The 17,953-nt window shown below is 43.1% G+C and overlaps 1 protein-coding gene across 6 annotated transcripts in view; it reads left to right on the top strand.

Moving 5' to 3' along the window:
* The window catches only part of CADPS2 (calcium dependent secretion activator 2), a 786,809-nt gene that overhangs the window by 112,279 nt on the left and 656,577 nt on the right, over positions 1–17,953 (top strand). For all 6 annotated transcript variants that reach the window (XM_040411689.1, XM_040411674.1, XM_040411680.1 and 3 more), the window contains exon 4: positions 10,130–10,210. In XM_040411689.1, coding sequence (XP_040267623.1) covers positions 10,130–10,210 — 81 coding nt within the window. The remainder of the gene's footprint in view (positions 1–10,129; positions 10,211–17,953) is intronic.

Genomic DNA, 17,953 nt, shown 5'->3' with positions numbered 1-17,953 from the left:
GAAGGAGTGATGGCAGGTGAGTGAAGGAGCCAGGACCCAGCAGCAGGGAGCAGATGTGTATGCTTCTTTTTGCAGGTCTGGCTAAACACCCCTAAAACATAAACAAACAGTTTGAGGCTGCAATATATATTTAAGTTTGATAGCTTATTACTTTTAAAAGAACACCATACCAGGGGATCAGAGCATTAAAGGACTTAATCAAGATAAATAATCTCTGACAACCCGTAAAATGCCGAAAAATAAAACCTTGTATATCTTGTTCCGTTTCCTGCAGCGCTGGTCTGCTACTCATGCTTCTGTTTGTTTTCAAACAGCAATGGTGTACAGATACAGGACGTGATCACTGCCGCCGATCACTGTCCAAAATTGATCTACAGTGGAGAATAGTGATTGGATGGAATGGTGAGGTGCAGAATCCAGGCACATCACTGCTGCGCCAATCATTGTCCTCAGCTGCAGACTGGCGGTCACCACTCATGTTTAAAAGCAAACAGAAGCAGTAGTACAGGACCAGTGCCACAGAGGATGACACTGGAGTAAGGGATGAGCATTTATTTATTTTTTTTAACACATTTAGGGTCCATTCATGTGACTGTATTTCTGGGTCCGCACCTGTTCAGCAAATTTGCGGAATGGGTGCAGTTTCGTTCTGCGGCTCTGCAAAAAAGATAGAGCATGTCCTATTTTTGTCTGCATTCGCGATCAAGAATTGGCATTTCTATCATAGGGCTGGCTGTTTAACGAACACGGCCGGTACCCATGTATTGCAGATCCACAATTTGCAGACCACAAAACACTTACGGTCCTGTTAATGGACCCTTAGGCCTCTTTCACACGGGCGTTGCGGGAACACCCGCGATTTTTCCACGCGAGTGCAAAACATTGTAATGCGTTTTGCACACGCGTGAGAAAAATCGTGCATGTTTGGTACCCAAACCCGAACTTCTTCACAGAAGTTCGAGCTTGGGATCGGTGTTCTGTAGATTGTATTATTTTCCCTTATAACATGGTTATAAGGGAAAATAATAGCATTCTGAATACAGAATGCTTAGTAGGTGATCAATTGAGGGTTAAAAAAAAATAAAAAAATTAACTCACCTTCTCCTCTTGTTCGCGTAGTTCCCGGTCTTTACTTCTTTAATGATGAGTTGTGGGCTAAAGGACCTTTGGTGACGTCAGATCACATGCTCCAATCACATGGTCCATCACTAAAGGTCCTTTAGCCCACAACTCATCATTAAAGAAGTAAAGACCGGGAACTACGCAAACAAGAGGAGAAGGTGAGTTAATTTTTTATTTATTTTTTAACCCCTCCAGCGTTGTTTTACTATGCATTATGTATTCAGAATGCTATTATTTTCCCTTATAACCATGTTATAAGGGAAAATAATACAATGAATAGACTGTCACCTAGCAACCATGCGTGAAAATCGCACCGCATCCGCACTTGCTTGCGGATGCTTGCGATTTTCACGCAACCCCATTCACTTCTATGGGGCCTGCGTTGCGAGAAAAACGCAGAATATAGAGCATGCTGCGATTTTCACTCAACGCATAAGTGATGCGTGAAAATCACCGCTCGTGTGCACAGCCCCATAGAAATGAATGGGTCGGTATTCAGTGCGGGTGCAATGCGTTCACCTCACCGCATCGCATCCGCGCGGAATACTCGCCCGTGTGAAAGGGGCCTTAGAGGTTGTCTCAAATTTTTTGTTATGTTGGACAACCCCTTTTATTAAGGTGGTTTTGCTTAGGGCTGTTCCCATCTGGTAAAGTAATGGCATATTGCTATTCTTTGCCGAGTTTATGATAGATGAGGATTTAACCTTTGTGACCCCTGCCCTCCCCCACTGATCCTGATAATGAAGGAACTACAGCTCTGATTTAATGCTGCATCCCCTTTAAGTTTTCCCTGCACTGCGATGCTCTTGACTACCTGGCTAGGCGGAGACTGCAGCCTTACCTATGCTCAAGATCCCCTGCATACTGATGGCCAAGGAGCCAATGTGAAGAAAAAAACTGGGGGGGGAGGGGGGGGGATAGAGCACAGCATTAAATCAGTGTTTTGGCCCAATTGATTTCAGGATCATTGCGGGAGGTCATACACCAACCAGTCATAAAGTGATGGTTTATAATAATGATATCATGCCTCTTTAAAATGGCACATGCATGAAATAATATTATGTGTGTGTATATATATATATAGATATATATTTATATATATATATATATATATATATATATATATATATATATATATATATATATATATATATATATATTTATAATGTCGCAGGGAAATGATGAAAATGGAGATTTGATCAAATCCCTAAGGGAAATGATGAAAATGGATTTACCGAAACAGTTCCCCGAACTAACCTAAGTCTGCGTGAGATTGCAGGAAAATTATCCTTATTTGGAGGTCAAGGATTTAAGAAGTGTTCTTGTGAACAATACAAAATACAATGTAAAACAAAAAGATGTGCCTGTAAAAAAAGTAACTTACTTTGTAACTCGAGATGCCACAAATCAACAACGTGTTTTAATAAAAATGAATGAACATTATTATTTACTAATTACATTCACTAAAAATGTTTAAAATTTCACTAAAAATATCCTTTTTGTTTTTAAAAATATCAGCTTAAGTACCTATTTTCTTACAATATTATTTCATATTATTATTATATTATCAAAAATATCCCGCGCCTGCGCACTCATTCCTTTGGCCGGCGCATGCGCACTGCGATGCCCATTCCTAGTACGGCATCACAGTAACTATTGCGCATGCGCCGGCTAACGACGCGAAAACACAACAAAGGAGGTGGTCCATTGGCGTCGTTAGCCGGCGCATGCGCAATAGTTACTGTGATGCCGTACAAGGAATGGGCATCGCAGTGCGCATGCGCCGGCCAAAGGAATGAGTGCACAGGCGCGGGATATCGGCAGAATAACAAGTTGGTACAAAGGCGGTCAGAGGGAAAGGATGGGCGGGCAGAGGGTAGGAAGGGGCGGGGGGACGCAATGAGAAGGCTGAGCAAGCAGGGCACCTAAGAGTGTAACGCCGCCCCTGGGCACTTGCGAGCCCTCATTTGCATATCTTCTAAAGATCGTTTTTGAGGGTTCTATAAGTCCAGGATTGATGCCAGAGGTAACGTTTTTATTAACTGTAAGCATTAGGGGTGCACCGAAATGAAAATTCTGGTCCGAAACCGAAAATTCAGGATGCCCTTGACCGAAAACCGAAACTGCCTTTTTGCCCAAATACTTTTAAAATACTTTTTTTTAAATTTTATTAATAATTATTTTTCATGAATGAAATTCATCTGTGGGTGGCGCTGTTATGGAGGGGGGGATATGTGCACTGTTATGGACATAACAGTGCACAGATCCCTTTCCCCATAACAGTGCACAGATCCCTTTCCCCATAACAGTGCACAGATCCCCCCTCCCCATAGCAGTGCCATAGACCGATCCCCCTACCCATAACAGCCCCGGCCCTGCTGCTCACAGCAGACTAATCACTCACTGCATCTTTATTTTACCTTACAATCGTGACGCTCCAGTAACAACTCTGCAGGCAGAGCGGAGGGCGGCGTAACGTCACTTACTCACGTGACGCACCTGCTCCGCCCACTTTATGAATGATGGAGGCGGAGCAGGCGCGTCACGTGAGTAAGTGACGTTACGCCGTCCTCCGCTCTGCCTGCAGAGTTGTTACTGGAGCGTCACGATTGTAAGGTAAAATAAAGATGCAGTGACTTAAAGTAAACTGCCCGCCCGGCGCGGGTGACAAATCCCACAAATCCCAAACCCCATATTTTCTGCCGATATGTACCAATATCGGCCGAAATGGATTAGGCCCATTTTCGGCCGATATTTTCGGCCGCCGGAATTTCGGTGCACCCCTAGTAAGCATGCAAGGGAGCTGTGGGAAGGGTTAAAAAAGTGAAATGCTGGTGACAGACTCCCTTTAACCTTTTTGTGGTTTAGTTTAGGCTACTACAAGTTTAGGCTACTTTCACACCTGCGTTAGGTGCGGATCCGTCTTGTATCTGCACAGACGGATCCGCACCTATAATGCAAACTATTGTATCCGTTCAGAACGGATCCGTTTGCATTACCATGAACAAAAAAATAAAAAAAATTTTTTTTGTTCATGATAATGCAAACGGATCCATTTTGACTTACACTGAAAGTCAATGGGAGGCGCATCCGTTTTCAATTGCACCATATTGTGTCAGTGAAAACGGATCTGTCCCCATTGACTTACATTGTAAGTCAGGACAGATCCGTTTGGCTCCGCATCGCCAGGCGCACATCAAAATGCTGCAGGCAGCGTTTTGGTGTCCGCCTCCAGAGCGGAATGTAGGCTGAACGGAGGCAAACTGATGCATTCTGAATGGATCCTTATCCATTCAGAATGCATTGGGGCTAAGGCTACTTTCACACCTGCGTTTAGGTGCGGATCCGTCTGCACAGACGGATCTGCACCTATAATGCAAACGCTTGTATCCGTTCAGAACGGATCCGTTTGCATTACCATGAACAAAAAACAAAGGCAGCGTTTTGGTGTCCGCCTCCAGAGCGGAATGGAGGCTGAACGCAGGCAAACTGATGCATTCTGAGCGGATCCTTATCCATTCAGAATGCATTGGGGCTGAACTGATCCGTTTTGGGCCGCTTGTGAGAGCCTTGAAACCGATCTCACAGGCGGACACAGAAACGGCAGTGTGAAAGTACCCTAAACTGATCCGTTTTGGGCCGCTTGTGAGAGCCCTGAAACGGATCTCACAAGCGGACCCAGAAACACCAGTGTGAAAGTAGCCTTAACTCAACTGCATCTGTGTATATATATTCATAGAAACCTGTTAAAAAAAACAACATATCCAAACAAACCCCCCCCCCCCAAAAAAAAAAAAAAAAAAAAAAATACAAACTCCTTTTCATATAGACTTGAAGAAGTTTAGTGGTGTCTGTTTTGCATTAAATAGTGAGTTGTTGGATCACACTCTGGGTGGGGAATTATTAGTGGGTGTCAGGAGACGGTTCCCAGGCCGAGTTGCAATATAGAGAAAAAAAACTCCTGAAAACCACTTGTATGCTTTAAAGGGAACCTGTCACCGGGATTTTGTGTATAGAGCTGAGGACATGGGTTGCTAGATGGCCGCTAGCACATCCCAATACCCAGTCCCCATAGCTCTGTGTGCTTTTATTGTGCAAAAAAAACGATTTGATACATATGCAAATTAACCTGAGATGAGTCCTGTACGTGAGAGGAGTCGGGATATTGTGGATGTGCTAGCGGCCATCTAGCAACACATGTCCTCAGCTCTATACACAAAATCCCGGTGACAGGTTCCCTTTAAGTGCAGTATTTTATTGCATAGGGTGTTTTCCAGTTCACAAAACGTTTTTCGGCGTATAGCCTTCCTCAGAATACTGGATGAGCTGCTTGTGCTGGTATAGTAAAATGGACTAAGGTCCGAGGTTTGGGGGCTCAGTGGCCTGGAGTGCGCTTGTGGGATGTAGGCTGCTGCCCTGTATTTTGGTGCCAAAATACATATACCAGCACAAGCGGCAGTATTCTGAGGAAGGCTATACGCCGAAAAACATTTTGTGAACTGGAAAACAGCCTATGCAATAAAATACTGCACTTAAAGCATACAAGTGGTTTTCAGGAGTTCTCTATTGTTTTGCATTAAAAGCATTCATCCGTGTCCATTTATTTATTTATTTATTTTTTTAAATCTGCTGCGGACATTTTGGAGAAATCCATACTGACCTGGTGCCTGCCTCTGCATGTCCCGCTAGCTGGCTGCAGATTGAAAAAAGAAATGAACAACCCCTTTAAAATTTCTCCTCCTTTTTATTGAACCTTTTTTTTTTTTTTTTTTTATAGACTTGTGCATGCAAACATTTTGTTTATGCAAGCGTGTGTTCTAATCTGAGAATTTTGTAGTTTATATACATTTGGCTTGGATTTTTAAGTATTATTTCTGAATTGGATTAGTTTGTTTTGTAATCCATTACATGTTATGTATCATTGGTATTGTCTAGTCAGATAACATTACTTGATCTTACTGTGATATATAGTATAAGGTTATTTACATGCAATTTGTGATTTTCGTGACGTTTAAAGGCTATTTTAGCCTGTTCTTGTATTTATTTATTTTTGTCATAGCTATTTTCATGTGGCTTTCTTTTGACGTTCACAAAACGCATACCAGTCTCATGCCAAATACAGTTATGAAACAACCTATGAATAGTATTGCTCCAATACATACACAATGTATACATCCATAAACCTATTATGAAAAGTGAGAAAATGGCCTAAAGGTACAAGGCTTTTCATGTTTCCAGAGCAACAGTTGCATAGAAAAATGAATAGTCAAGCTATATAGATGTTGATGAGTTTATAAAGATAATGGTTATGTGTGGAAATGTTTATAATATATTACGTTCATATTTGTCTAATACTTCATACTAGATCTGCTATGCTGGACACTTTCTTACATAATATGTTTGACACAATTCATGTGAAAGAAATATCAGTTGTCTCTGCTTTACTGGAAGCTAGTCCTTGTTTTCTTCAATGGCATGGCATTTTTTCTTTTTTACTCAATTTGTTAGTGATGTGTCACTATGATTATTAAATTTAGTCTGCCAGCAAAGGTAAGTACTCAAATCTGCTGACAGCAGTGAGAGCAGTGCAGACATAGGTTTATATACACCTTAGGCTACATGCACTCGACCGTATGTGTATGCCATCCGTTTTTCTTTTTTGTTTGTTTTTTTGCGGATCCATTGTTACAATGCCTAAAACGGACAAGAATAGGACATGTTCTATTTTTTTTTTTGCGGGGCTATGGAACTGACATACTGATGCGGACAGCACACAGTGTGCTGTCTGCACTTTTTGCGGACCCATTGAATCGAATTGGTCTGCATGCTATCCCCCAAAGAAACTGAACGGGCACGGAAACAAAATCTGTTTGTGTGCATGAGGCCTTAGCCACACTAAATCCTAGTACACATTCCCTCTCTTAGGTCAGTTAGTCACTGCTGTGTTTTAAGAACGTGAAATGTCCGAATAATATTCACACAACCTAAAGTGTTTTGCGGTCCACAAAACATTGAGATGAACATACGTTGGTAAAAAAAAAGAGAAAAGTATCTACATCAACAGTAAAATGGGTCTTATATGGGCATGACCTGAAAAACCACTCAGCAGGTAAGATGCCACTGTTCTAAAACAGCCGTGAAAAACCCAGATTAAAGTTTGCATCTGCACATGGTGACAAAAAGGAAGTCTGTCACTACCAATAAATGTTTTAGACTAGCTCACATATATCCTATCCCCAGACATACTTTTGTGTTCCTTTTTAGTTCTTTATTGCCTCTGAAATCCATCTTTATATCAGTATGCAAATAAGCTAAAAGAGTCCAGGGAGCGGGGCCTATTCTCAACTGAGCCCAGCCACTCCCATCTGAATCGGAGCCCTGCTCCCTCCCCTCTTTGTCTCCTCTCCCAACGTCAACAAGCAACTGCTGGAAAGCTAATGCAGGTGCACCTCATCACTGTGTTTTGCGCCTGCGCAGGAAAAGACTAAAACATAAATAGGTGGTGACAGACAGGATAGGTCATTAATATTGGATCAGCAGAGGTCTGACTCCCGGGACCCGCGCTGTTCAGCTGTTAGAGGCACTCCATGAGCACTTAGGCCTAGGTGCCTAGTCACTTTCTATTGAACATGGCTAAGCTTCAATACCGAGCACAGCCGCTATAGTGTACGGCACTGTGCTTGATAAGCTGTGAAGAAACCTCAGCACTCACCTGAGCCCTGGTGAGCTCGGCAGCCTTTTCGAACAGCTGATCAGTGGGGTGCTGGAAGTCGGGCATCCGCAAATTTGATATTGATGACCTATCTAGAGAATAGGTCATCAATATCAAATTCGTGGATAACCCCTTTAATCAGACCAGAGAACATTTCTCCCTTAACAATAGATGGATTAGTTTTGCCATAATGACATCATATATATATATATATACAAGCCACCATCCAAACCATAAAGCATCGTGTTGAGGGCATGTTTTGCTGCTGGAGGCACTGGTCTACTTAACAAAATACAGTAGATGGCATTATGGAAAGGAAAATGATGCAGAGATTTTGAACCAATATCTTAAAGAAGTCTGCCAGGAAGTTAAAGCTTGGCTGCAAATGCGTCTTCAAGATGCACAATGACCCCAAGCATACTTCGAAAATTGTGTCAAAATGGCTTATGGACAATAAAATGAAGGTAATGAAGTTGCCATCACAAAGCGGACCACAATCCCATAGAAGATTTATGGGCAGAATTGAAAAAAGGCATGTTGGCAGGGAGGCCTAGGAACCTCACTCATTACACCAATTCTGTCAGGAGGAATAGACCAACTTTTTTGTGAGGAACTTGTAGAAGGCATAAGTTTTCATTTAAATGCAGTTCTACTAGCCACTTTGTAAACTTCGAGGCACTAGGGTTGAACCAAATAAAAACTGGACTAAATCATTGTCTTTAGTATCACTCTGGCATTTCACATTCTCGAAATATATTAGTGATGCTAATTGACTTAAAAGAAGGATTGAGTACCAGGGTTAGGTTGAGTTTCAAAGGGGTTGGCTGCTTTGCAATCTAATTTAGCAAAATGCCATATAGTCATTTATTTTACATGCAAGCATACATGAGTATACTTCCCCCAACTGTCCTAATGGAGGCCCCCGCTTCCCTATTGTCACTGAAGTAAATATGCCTGCCATTCTCCATGTCCATGGGCTGCATTATGGTGTTTACATTTTGACAGGTTTTTATAGTACACAAAGCACACATTTATATAAAATTATGTTTTTGTTGGCATCTACCTTCAGTAAAAAAACGGGGCATTTTTACTTTATGACTTACACAGGCTGTGAAGATGAAGACATGTGACTAAAGATCCCTTTACAAGACAATCGTGGAGACCACTGCATTTCCATTCAGTGATCCCCTCCTTAGTATGGGGACGAGCGTTTACTAATGCCATCACTTGTCCCCCATACAGAATCATTGTTTGCCGGCAGCAGAGTGTTTAGGCTGCATGATCTGCTGCGGGGAAACATTGATTTAGTTGACTGCATGAAAGATCCAACTACCTGATGAACGAGCATTTCACTTGTTCAGCGGGTAATCAGCACCACCTTTACCCCAGCAGATTATTGCTAATGAGTGTTCCTAAGAACGCTAGTCAACGATGATCTTCCCGATTTTCAGCGGTATGCTAAATCTGGTATCATCATACTTCTTGCAATGTTCATACCTTCAACATTGCTACACAAGTTTATTTCTGCAAAACACTTTTAAGCCCCATTCACACGACTGTTGTGCTGCTGTGCCCATGTTGCCGACTGCAAATGGTGGGTCTGCAAAATGCGGGCACGTCTATTGCACATTGCCTTCAATGGGTCTACGATCCGCAAGATACGAATAGTCCTATCTTTTACGGAGTGGAGGCACAGACCTGTAAGCCCTCGGAAGTGCTTCCATATGTTTTCGTGGGCTTCTGGGGCCATGACATGCAGTATCTTGCGGATCGTAGACCCTTTGAAGGCAATGGGTCCCCACTACAATGCAGAGTTCACATGGGCAGTGCCCGTGTTTTGCGGAACCCTGGTTTACGGTCGACAACACAGCACTGCGGCATTACGGTCGTGTGAAAGGGGGAATTTTCTGCAGCAGAATTTCGACAACAAAATAGACCAAATCCACATGTATTACATATGGGTTTTGATGCGGATTTTCCATGGATCACATAGGTTTTTCTGGCTAACACAGTACCATGCTATTTTGGCTATTCATCCCTATACATTGCAAAGGGTGTTAATTCACATAAAATGACATGCTGTAGATTTAAAACCCCCACCGCAGGTCAGTTTATGCTGCAGATTTTTTCACACTGCATGGATGAGATTTCTTAAAATGCCATTGGCACTGTAAAATGCTGTGGACACATCCTAGAACTTCTTTAAGAAAAAATGTTTACAACTTAGTACTGTTACTGTGGCAATAGTGGAGAAGTTATAAATTTTAATGATAATTTTTGCCTTCTGTATTTCAGCTGGATAATGCAGATGAACAAGCAGCCCAGATACGTCGCGAACTTGATGGGCGTCTACAAGTAGCCGATCAAATGGCAAAGGTGAAAGGTGTCTTAAGTAATCTTCTTGTCTACAAATTAGCAAAATACTGTACTTTAACAGTTTTTTTTTTTTTTGCCACTTTCCATAATAATGTAAGAATGTACGTACAAGTAAAATTCTGACAGTTCAATTTGATGAAACACACTCCAATACTTTTTTCCACTTATTTTTCCTTCAAGTACTTAGTAGGAGCATTAAAAAAGGCATATCAAGTGATTTGTTCCTAAATTTTCAGTCTTGTTCAGTCCTTCAGTTATACCACGTGATTTTCTGCATCTGACGATGTGTTATGGGTGGACTGGACGTTATGGTAGTTTCTCTATCCACTCTGTTTTAGGGCTTGTGGAGATTACCTGTGAGATGAAACCCAAAAAATCTGATATACCCTGTAGGTGTAATTAGAATATCATTGGAACAATATTGTCCCTATTTGATGATACACAATCATTTATACTGTGCATTAAAAAAGGGAGTGCATAATATTATGTCATAAAAAAAAAAATCCTTGTTGTATAGGTCTTGAAATGCATGTATGTAAAAGATGCGCCTTAGTGACTCCAATTAAAACAAGTACTAATAATATTAATAAAGATACAGAGATGTGGGGAGCAAGAGCTCTGCTACTTCACCCACCACTTACCGTATATTTTGAAGGAAATATAGCACTGCACATCCAGAGTATTGTTAATTCACATGCAATTCCGTGGGCAATCAGATTGTAAATTAGGCTGCGACTTCTATAGCCCTACAAAGTATAATACATGCATTGGATGTTTAACCCGGGGAATGACTTTCCGCAAATTGGCGTACTATTACATCATGATGATGTATGCAGGGACCTAGCTGGGACTGACAACTGGGCCCCTGCTGTAAACAACGATGCTGGTGGATTAACCTCTTATATGCCACGATCAACGCTGACTGCGGCATATGAGAGGCGATCACAGAGGGAGGGGGCTCTCTGCCTCTCCATTGCTCCTGCACGCTGCGTTAACAGTGGGCTGATGGCCTCGGAGTCTGCCATGTACGGAAGCCTGATTGGGACTCACAATCACACTGTCAGTGTGAAACTGACAGTTTCAAAGTATTACGAAACAACATATATTGTAATACATTGTATCAGGAGTCAGACCCTGAAGTAAAAAAAAAAAAAAAAGGTAAAAAATGTTTTATAAAAATAAGTTTACAGTAAAAATAGGTGTCCTTTTCCTTTCATCAAGAGATTTTTTATAAAAATATATTAGGAAGTAATACAGTAGGAATCTTATTTGCCCACAAATGGTAAAAAAAAAAAAAAAGGCAGCTCTTCCCACAGAAAACAAACCCTGTATACAAGACTATCAACAGAAAAAAAAATATGGCTTTCAGAAAGTGGAGACACAAAAACTTTTTTTTTTTTTAAATGCTTTTTATTGTGTAAAACTGAAATAAATAAAATAGACCTATTAGGTATTGTTGCTTCCATAACAACCAGCTGTATAAAAAGATTACTTGATCTACCCCCCTAGGTGAACACTGTAAAAAGAAATAAATAAAAAAATTGTGCCTTTTTTTTTTGTCATTCCACATTTTATGCAACGTCCAGCCCATAATAGTACAGTGCTGATTTTTAGGAGGTGACTAAAAAATGGTGACTCGCGTGTTTTAAATATTTTTTTTTCTGTTACGGTGTTCACCTCATAGAAGATATTAGGTTGGACTTGGCGATATGTAATATGTTTACTTTTTAATAACTATTAGACACCTTATGGGGCTAGAACCCTTGTCCTAATCACCCTAATACAGCTCTATTAGGTTGAATGGGATTTTACACCGTCCCTGCTGTGTTGTGCTTTGTGCACACAGCTGCAGGGAGCTTACAGTGGCAGCCATGGATGGCTTCAGTAGCGTCTTGGCTGCCATGGTAACCGATCGGAGCCCCATGATTTCACTGCTGAGGCTTCGATCAGAAGCTGCCACTGCCACCAATGCAAATAAGGAGGAGGGGGGCCCTGTGGCCACTGTGCCACCAATAAACATAATAGTGGGGGGGGGGGGGGTCCACCGCGCCACCAATGATTATAATTAACCCTTAAATATATATGTAGGCAGCGGTTGCCGGCTGTATCACACAGCCGGCACCCGGCCTCAATGACAAGGATCCTGTCGAACCGTGTTAAATAACCCCTTTAGGTGCCGCGATCAGCATTGATCGTTGCACCTGATGGATTAATTGACAGGGTTTGTGAGACGGGCTGAACTGGATGGACAGATGTTTTCCTGCAAGTTGATCCAGAGGAAGGCAAAAAAAACCTGTGAGGTAGAAGCCAATTTTCCCCACTTAAGGGGGAAAAAATTCCTTCCCGACTCCAATCAGGCAATCAGAATAACTCCCTGGATCAACGACCCCTCTCTAGTAGCTATAGCCTGTAATATTATTACACTCCAGAAATACATCCAGGCCCCTCTTGAACTCTTTTAGTGAAGCTGACTTCCACCTTAAGGGTCGCTACAGTGAAGAGGAGATACAGGTTATCCAGTTCCTAGCCAATATGGAGTCAGACACGCCAGATAGTAGTGGTAATAGTAAGGTTGATAAATATACCGGTGGCATCAGTTCCACCTTCCTTCCTCCCATGCCGGCCGGCTCAGCGATAGACCTGTTTCACAAAAGGGTGCTAAGAGAGATACGTGCGCTGATTTACCCAGCAGCACCCCCGAATGTTACTGGGGAAGAGTATCGAGCCCTTTTGTGGTTGAAACAACAGGATAATATCATTATCAAGCCGGCCGACAAGGGAGGGAATGTGGTTCTGATGACCAGGGAGTATTATAGGGAGGAGGCAGGGAGGCAGTTGGGAGACGGCACAGTTTACCTCAAATTGAAGGGAGACCCCACACAGGGAATTCTTGTTAGACTTCATGCATTTGTTGAGAAGTACATAGGGGCCGGTTTCTTTCCCAAAGGCATGGCCAAACGGCTCATCCCCACCCACCCAAAAGTCCCCGTCTGGTACTTCGTACCGAAAATCCACAAGTCGCTGACCCAGCCCCCTGGTCGCCCTATAGTGGCTGGGATTGGGTCGGTGACGGAACCACTATCTGGCTATGTGGACTGGCTCCTCAGGCCACTCCTTGTGGGGACTCCGACGTATCTCAAGGACACCGGGGACTTCCTCCGAACACTCCAACATTTCGAGTGGCGGAGGAAGTTTTGCCTGGTGTCCTTGGACGTCGAGAGTCTATATACCAGGATCCCTCACAAATTAGGACTCCGTGCTGTTGACACAGTACTGAGTAGGAGTAACAAAGAGTCCTTGTTTAATAGCTTTATCATGGAGGCACTGGACCTGGTTCTCACCAGCAATGTGTTCCAGTTTGACGGTCAGTGGTACCGCCAGGTACTAGCTACTGCAATGGGCACGCCCGTGTCGTGCACATTTGCAAACCTGTACCTGGCGGTATTTGAAGAGACCTACATATTCTCGGTGGGTAACCAGTTCATACGGTTCATGCATTTATTTCTACGCTATGTGGATGACGTTTTCATGGTCTGGTCGGGCGGCGAGGAGTCATGCCGCAGATTTGTGGAGTATCTCAATGCGCACAACAGGATGAACATGCGGTTCACCCTCAATTTTGGGGGTGAGTCGCTTGACTTCCTGGATGTGCGCATTACGGTGAGAGATGGTGTATTACACACCACGGGCTTCCGTAAGCCCACAGCGACTAACTCGATGCTTCACCAGACCAGCTTTCACCCGCCATCGGTGAAAAAAGCCGTCCCATACGGACAATTGAGGAGGATTAATGACACCGATTCCGGGTTCCACAGGCAAGCTGATGAGCTTAGTAAACGTCTCATGGATCGGGGTTACCCACCGGGAATAGTCTCAGCAGCCCTCCGAAAAGCTGCCACACTGGACCGTAACACATTGCTGGTGGAAAAGGACAAAAACATTGAGCGACCCCGTTTTGCTTTTGCATTCAAGTACAGCCCTGCCGCAGACATCATCAAACGGGTGATATATGAGAACTGGGATCTCCTTAAGGGGGACCCGGCTCTAAGCAACCTCTCCGGTCAGCGACCACTGGTCACATTTAGAAAATGCGCAACTCTCAAAGATATATTGGTGAACAGCGTATTCCGCACGTCACAGGCGGAGACATGGCTCACCGGCAAAAAACCCGCAGGCAATCATAAATGTGGGCATTGCTCCTTTTACGCACTAAATAACTGTGGCAAGTGGTTACAAATAGGAGGGGTACAGCATGTGGTACGAGATTTTATAACATGCCGGACGCCCTACGTTGTGTACGTCGTTTTTTGTCCATGCAATAGATACTATATCGGCAAAACGATTCGCCCGCTATTTGAGCGAATACGGGAACATGTCGGTTCCATTCGTTCAGGTAGAGGATGTCCCCGCCTGATTGAACATGTCAGGGCCGCACATGGTGGCCGTCCGCGTTGTCTTTCCTTTGCGGGAGTGGAACAGGTCCGATCCATCCCTAGGGGAGGGGATCGTCACCGGCTGCTCCTGCAGAGGGAAGCAAGGTGGATCCTTCTTACCGAAGCCACTGGTGCGGCAGGACTGAACGATAGGAACGACATGTCCGTGTTCCTTTAAGAGCGGGATGTCAAATAGCCTATTTGCAGGCGTGAGCCAGCTTTCTCTAAATGAACCCTAGGTCCCTTTAAGAGATTAACCCCTCTTTGCCTTGTTTTCCCTCTTAACACTACACCATACAATATTGTTGTTTATATCAATGATTGCTGCATATGGAATAGCTGCCATGCTAGCACGACCTATCCAACCTTTGTCTGTTTGTTTTTTAAATTTGTTTATGTGATTTGTTTTGCTTCCCCTGTCATGTGTTTTCGTCATTCACTGGCGGCGCACAGCTGCTGCACATGATGCCGGCTGTGGAGCGTCGCGTATATATGGCGCAAGGTTGCGCTCTGACGATTAGTGCTGCCTGAAGAAGCGCAATTCATAGCGCGAAACGGCCGTAGCCGCCATCCATCTGCAGAAGCCTGTCCGCCCCAGCACCCTACCTACCCGTCCTGTATGAAGGACCAATAAAGAGTATTACCTTGTGAAGATTGCGGTGAGTGCCGCATATTCTTTCTGAAGTCTCTATATGCACACTCTTTTAGTGAACTCACCATCACCACCTCCTCAGGCAGAAAGTTCCATAGTCTCACTGCTCTTACCGTAAAGAATCCTCTTCTATGTTTGTGTACAAACCTTCTTTCCTCCAGACGCAGAGGATGTCCCCTCGTCACAGTCCTGGGGATAAATAGATGAGGGAAGATTATTTATACATGGTTATTAGATCTCCCCTCAGTTGTCTTTTTTTTCTAAACTGAATAACTCTAAGGGTGGTTCCGTCGCATCAGCGTCCCTAATTGCGTTATAGTGTCCAGTTATAACAGAATTTAAGGATAGAATGCAAAATGGAACACTTTTTAAATCCTAATACATTTCTACGAGCACAAATGGCAGTTCTGCTTTGTTCCGTTATGCATTACAGAACACTATATAATGGAATTAGGGACGCTAATGTGAACCCACCCTTATTTTGATAATCTTTCTGGGTATTGTTGTTCACCTATTCCAGTTATTACTTTAGTTGCCCTCCTCTGTACCCTATCCAGCTTTGCTATGTCTGCCTTGTTCACAGGAGCGCAGAAGTGTACACAGTTCTCCATGTGTGGTCTGACTAGTGATTTGTAAAGTGGCAGGACTATGTTCTCATCACGTGCAACTATGCCCCTTTTGATGCAACCCATTATTTTATTTGCCTTAGCAGCAGCTGCTTGACACTGGTTTCTACAGTTTAGTTTGCTGCCCACTAAAATTCCCAAGTCCTTTTCCATGTCAGTGTTATCCAGTGTTTTACCATTTAGTATGTACGGGTGACTTGCATTATTCCTTCCAATGTGCATAATCTTACATTTGTCAGTATTTAACCTCATCTGCCACTTCTCTGCTTCTCTGCCCAAGCCTCCAACATAGCCAGATCAAACTGTAGCAGTATACTGTCCTCTTCCATGTTAATTACTTTACACAGTTTAGTGTAAAAATGTATATTTTACTGTGCAGCCCCTCTAAAAGATCATTAATAAATATGTTGGAGAATAGGGCCCTATGGTACCCCTATGGACCCAATCTGAGTTTGTACCATTAATAACCACCCTCTGTTTTCTATCACACACATTTTCTCCCAGTCCATGCATTCTTCTTTTATATACTAACCTTTTATGTGGCACACTATCAAATGCTTTGGAGAAGTCAAGATATATGACATCCATTGACTCACTGCGGTGAAGTCTAGAACTTACCGCCTCATAGAAACTGATTAAATTAGTTTGACATGACCAATCCCTCCTGAAGCCATGATGATATGAGTTATTACTTATTTTCATTGAGGTACTCCAAGATGGCATCTCTCTGAAGAAAACCTTCAAACAGTTTATCCACGACAGATTTTCAACTTGCCGGCCTATAGTTTCCAGGCTCTGTTTTTGTCCCTTTTTTGAATATTGGTAACACATTTGCTAACACCAATCCTGTGGAGTCCTTAAATATCCGAAATAATGGTATGTCTATGACATTACTTAATTCTCTTACAATACGGGGATGTATGTCATCTGGTCCCGGCAATTTTTCTATTTTAATCTTGTTTATTTTCCTCAGTAAATACAGTGGAGAAAAAAATATTTACCAAATAGCTGTGCTTTCTCCTCATCACTCTCTGCAATTTCCCCCTCATCATTCTGTAAAGGGCCGACAACTTCAGATTGATATTTTTTACCAGTTATATAATTGAAGAACATTTTAGGGTTAGTGTTATTCTCTTTGGCAATTAAAGGGCTTCTGTCACCCCACTAAAGTTTATTTATTATTTTTTTTTGGCTACTTAAATTCCTTATACTGCGATATATCAATATATAATGCTCTTACTGATTTTCGTTCTGTAGTTTCTTCAAAAAACTAACTTTTATAATATGTAAATTACCTCTCTACAAGCAAGTAGGGCGGCTACTTGCTGGTAGCAGCCGCATCCTCCTTTCATAATGACACCCGCTCCTCATGTTGATTGACAGGGCCAGCGAACGAGCTCCTCCTCTGACTGGCCCTGTCTGCGTTTTAAATCTCGCGTCTTCGCCGTACCGGTCTTCAGTCGGCGCAGGCGCACTGATAGGTTGACGCTCGCTCGGCCGCTCCTTCCTCAGTGCGCCTGCGCCGCGTGTAGATGTGACGTCATCGGCGCAGGCGCATTGAGGATGGAGCGACCGTCCTCCTCTCAGTGCGCCTGCGCCGACTGAAGACCGGTACGGCGCAGGCGCGAAATTTTGAACGCAGACAGGGCCAGTCAGAGGACGAGCGCGTTCGCTGGCCCTGTCAATCAACATGAGGAGGGGGCGTCATTATGAAAGGAGGATGCGGCTGCTACCAGCAAGTAGCCGCCCTACTTGCTGGTAGAGAGGTAATTTACATATTATAAAAGTCCTTTTTTTGAAGAAACTACAGCACGAAAATCAGTAAGAGCATTATATATTGATGTATCGCAGTATAAGGAATTTAAGTAGCCAAAAAAAATAATAATGACTTTAGTGGGGTGACAGAAGCCCTTTAACCACCTCAGCTCCCCTAGCTTAAACCCCCTTAATGACCAGACCACTTTTTACAATTCTGCACTACACTACTTTCACGGTTTATTGCTCGGTCATCCAACTTACCACCCAAATGAAT

The sequence above is a fragment of the Bufo bufo genome, chromosome 1 (genome assembly GCF_905171765.1).
Source record: "Bufo bufo chromosome 1, aBufBuf1.1, whole genome shotgun sequence".
Taxonomy (NCBI): Eukaryota; Metazoa; Chordata; class Amphibia; order Anura; family Bufonidae; genus Bufo; species Bufo bufo.
Note: the sequence above shows the minus strand (reverse complement) of the source record. Positions and strands in the feature narration are given on the sequence as shown.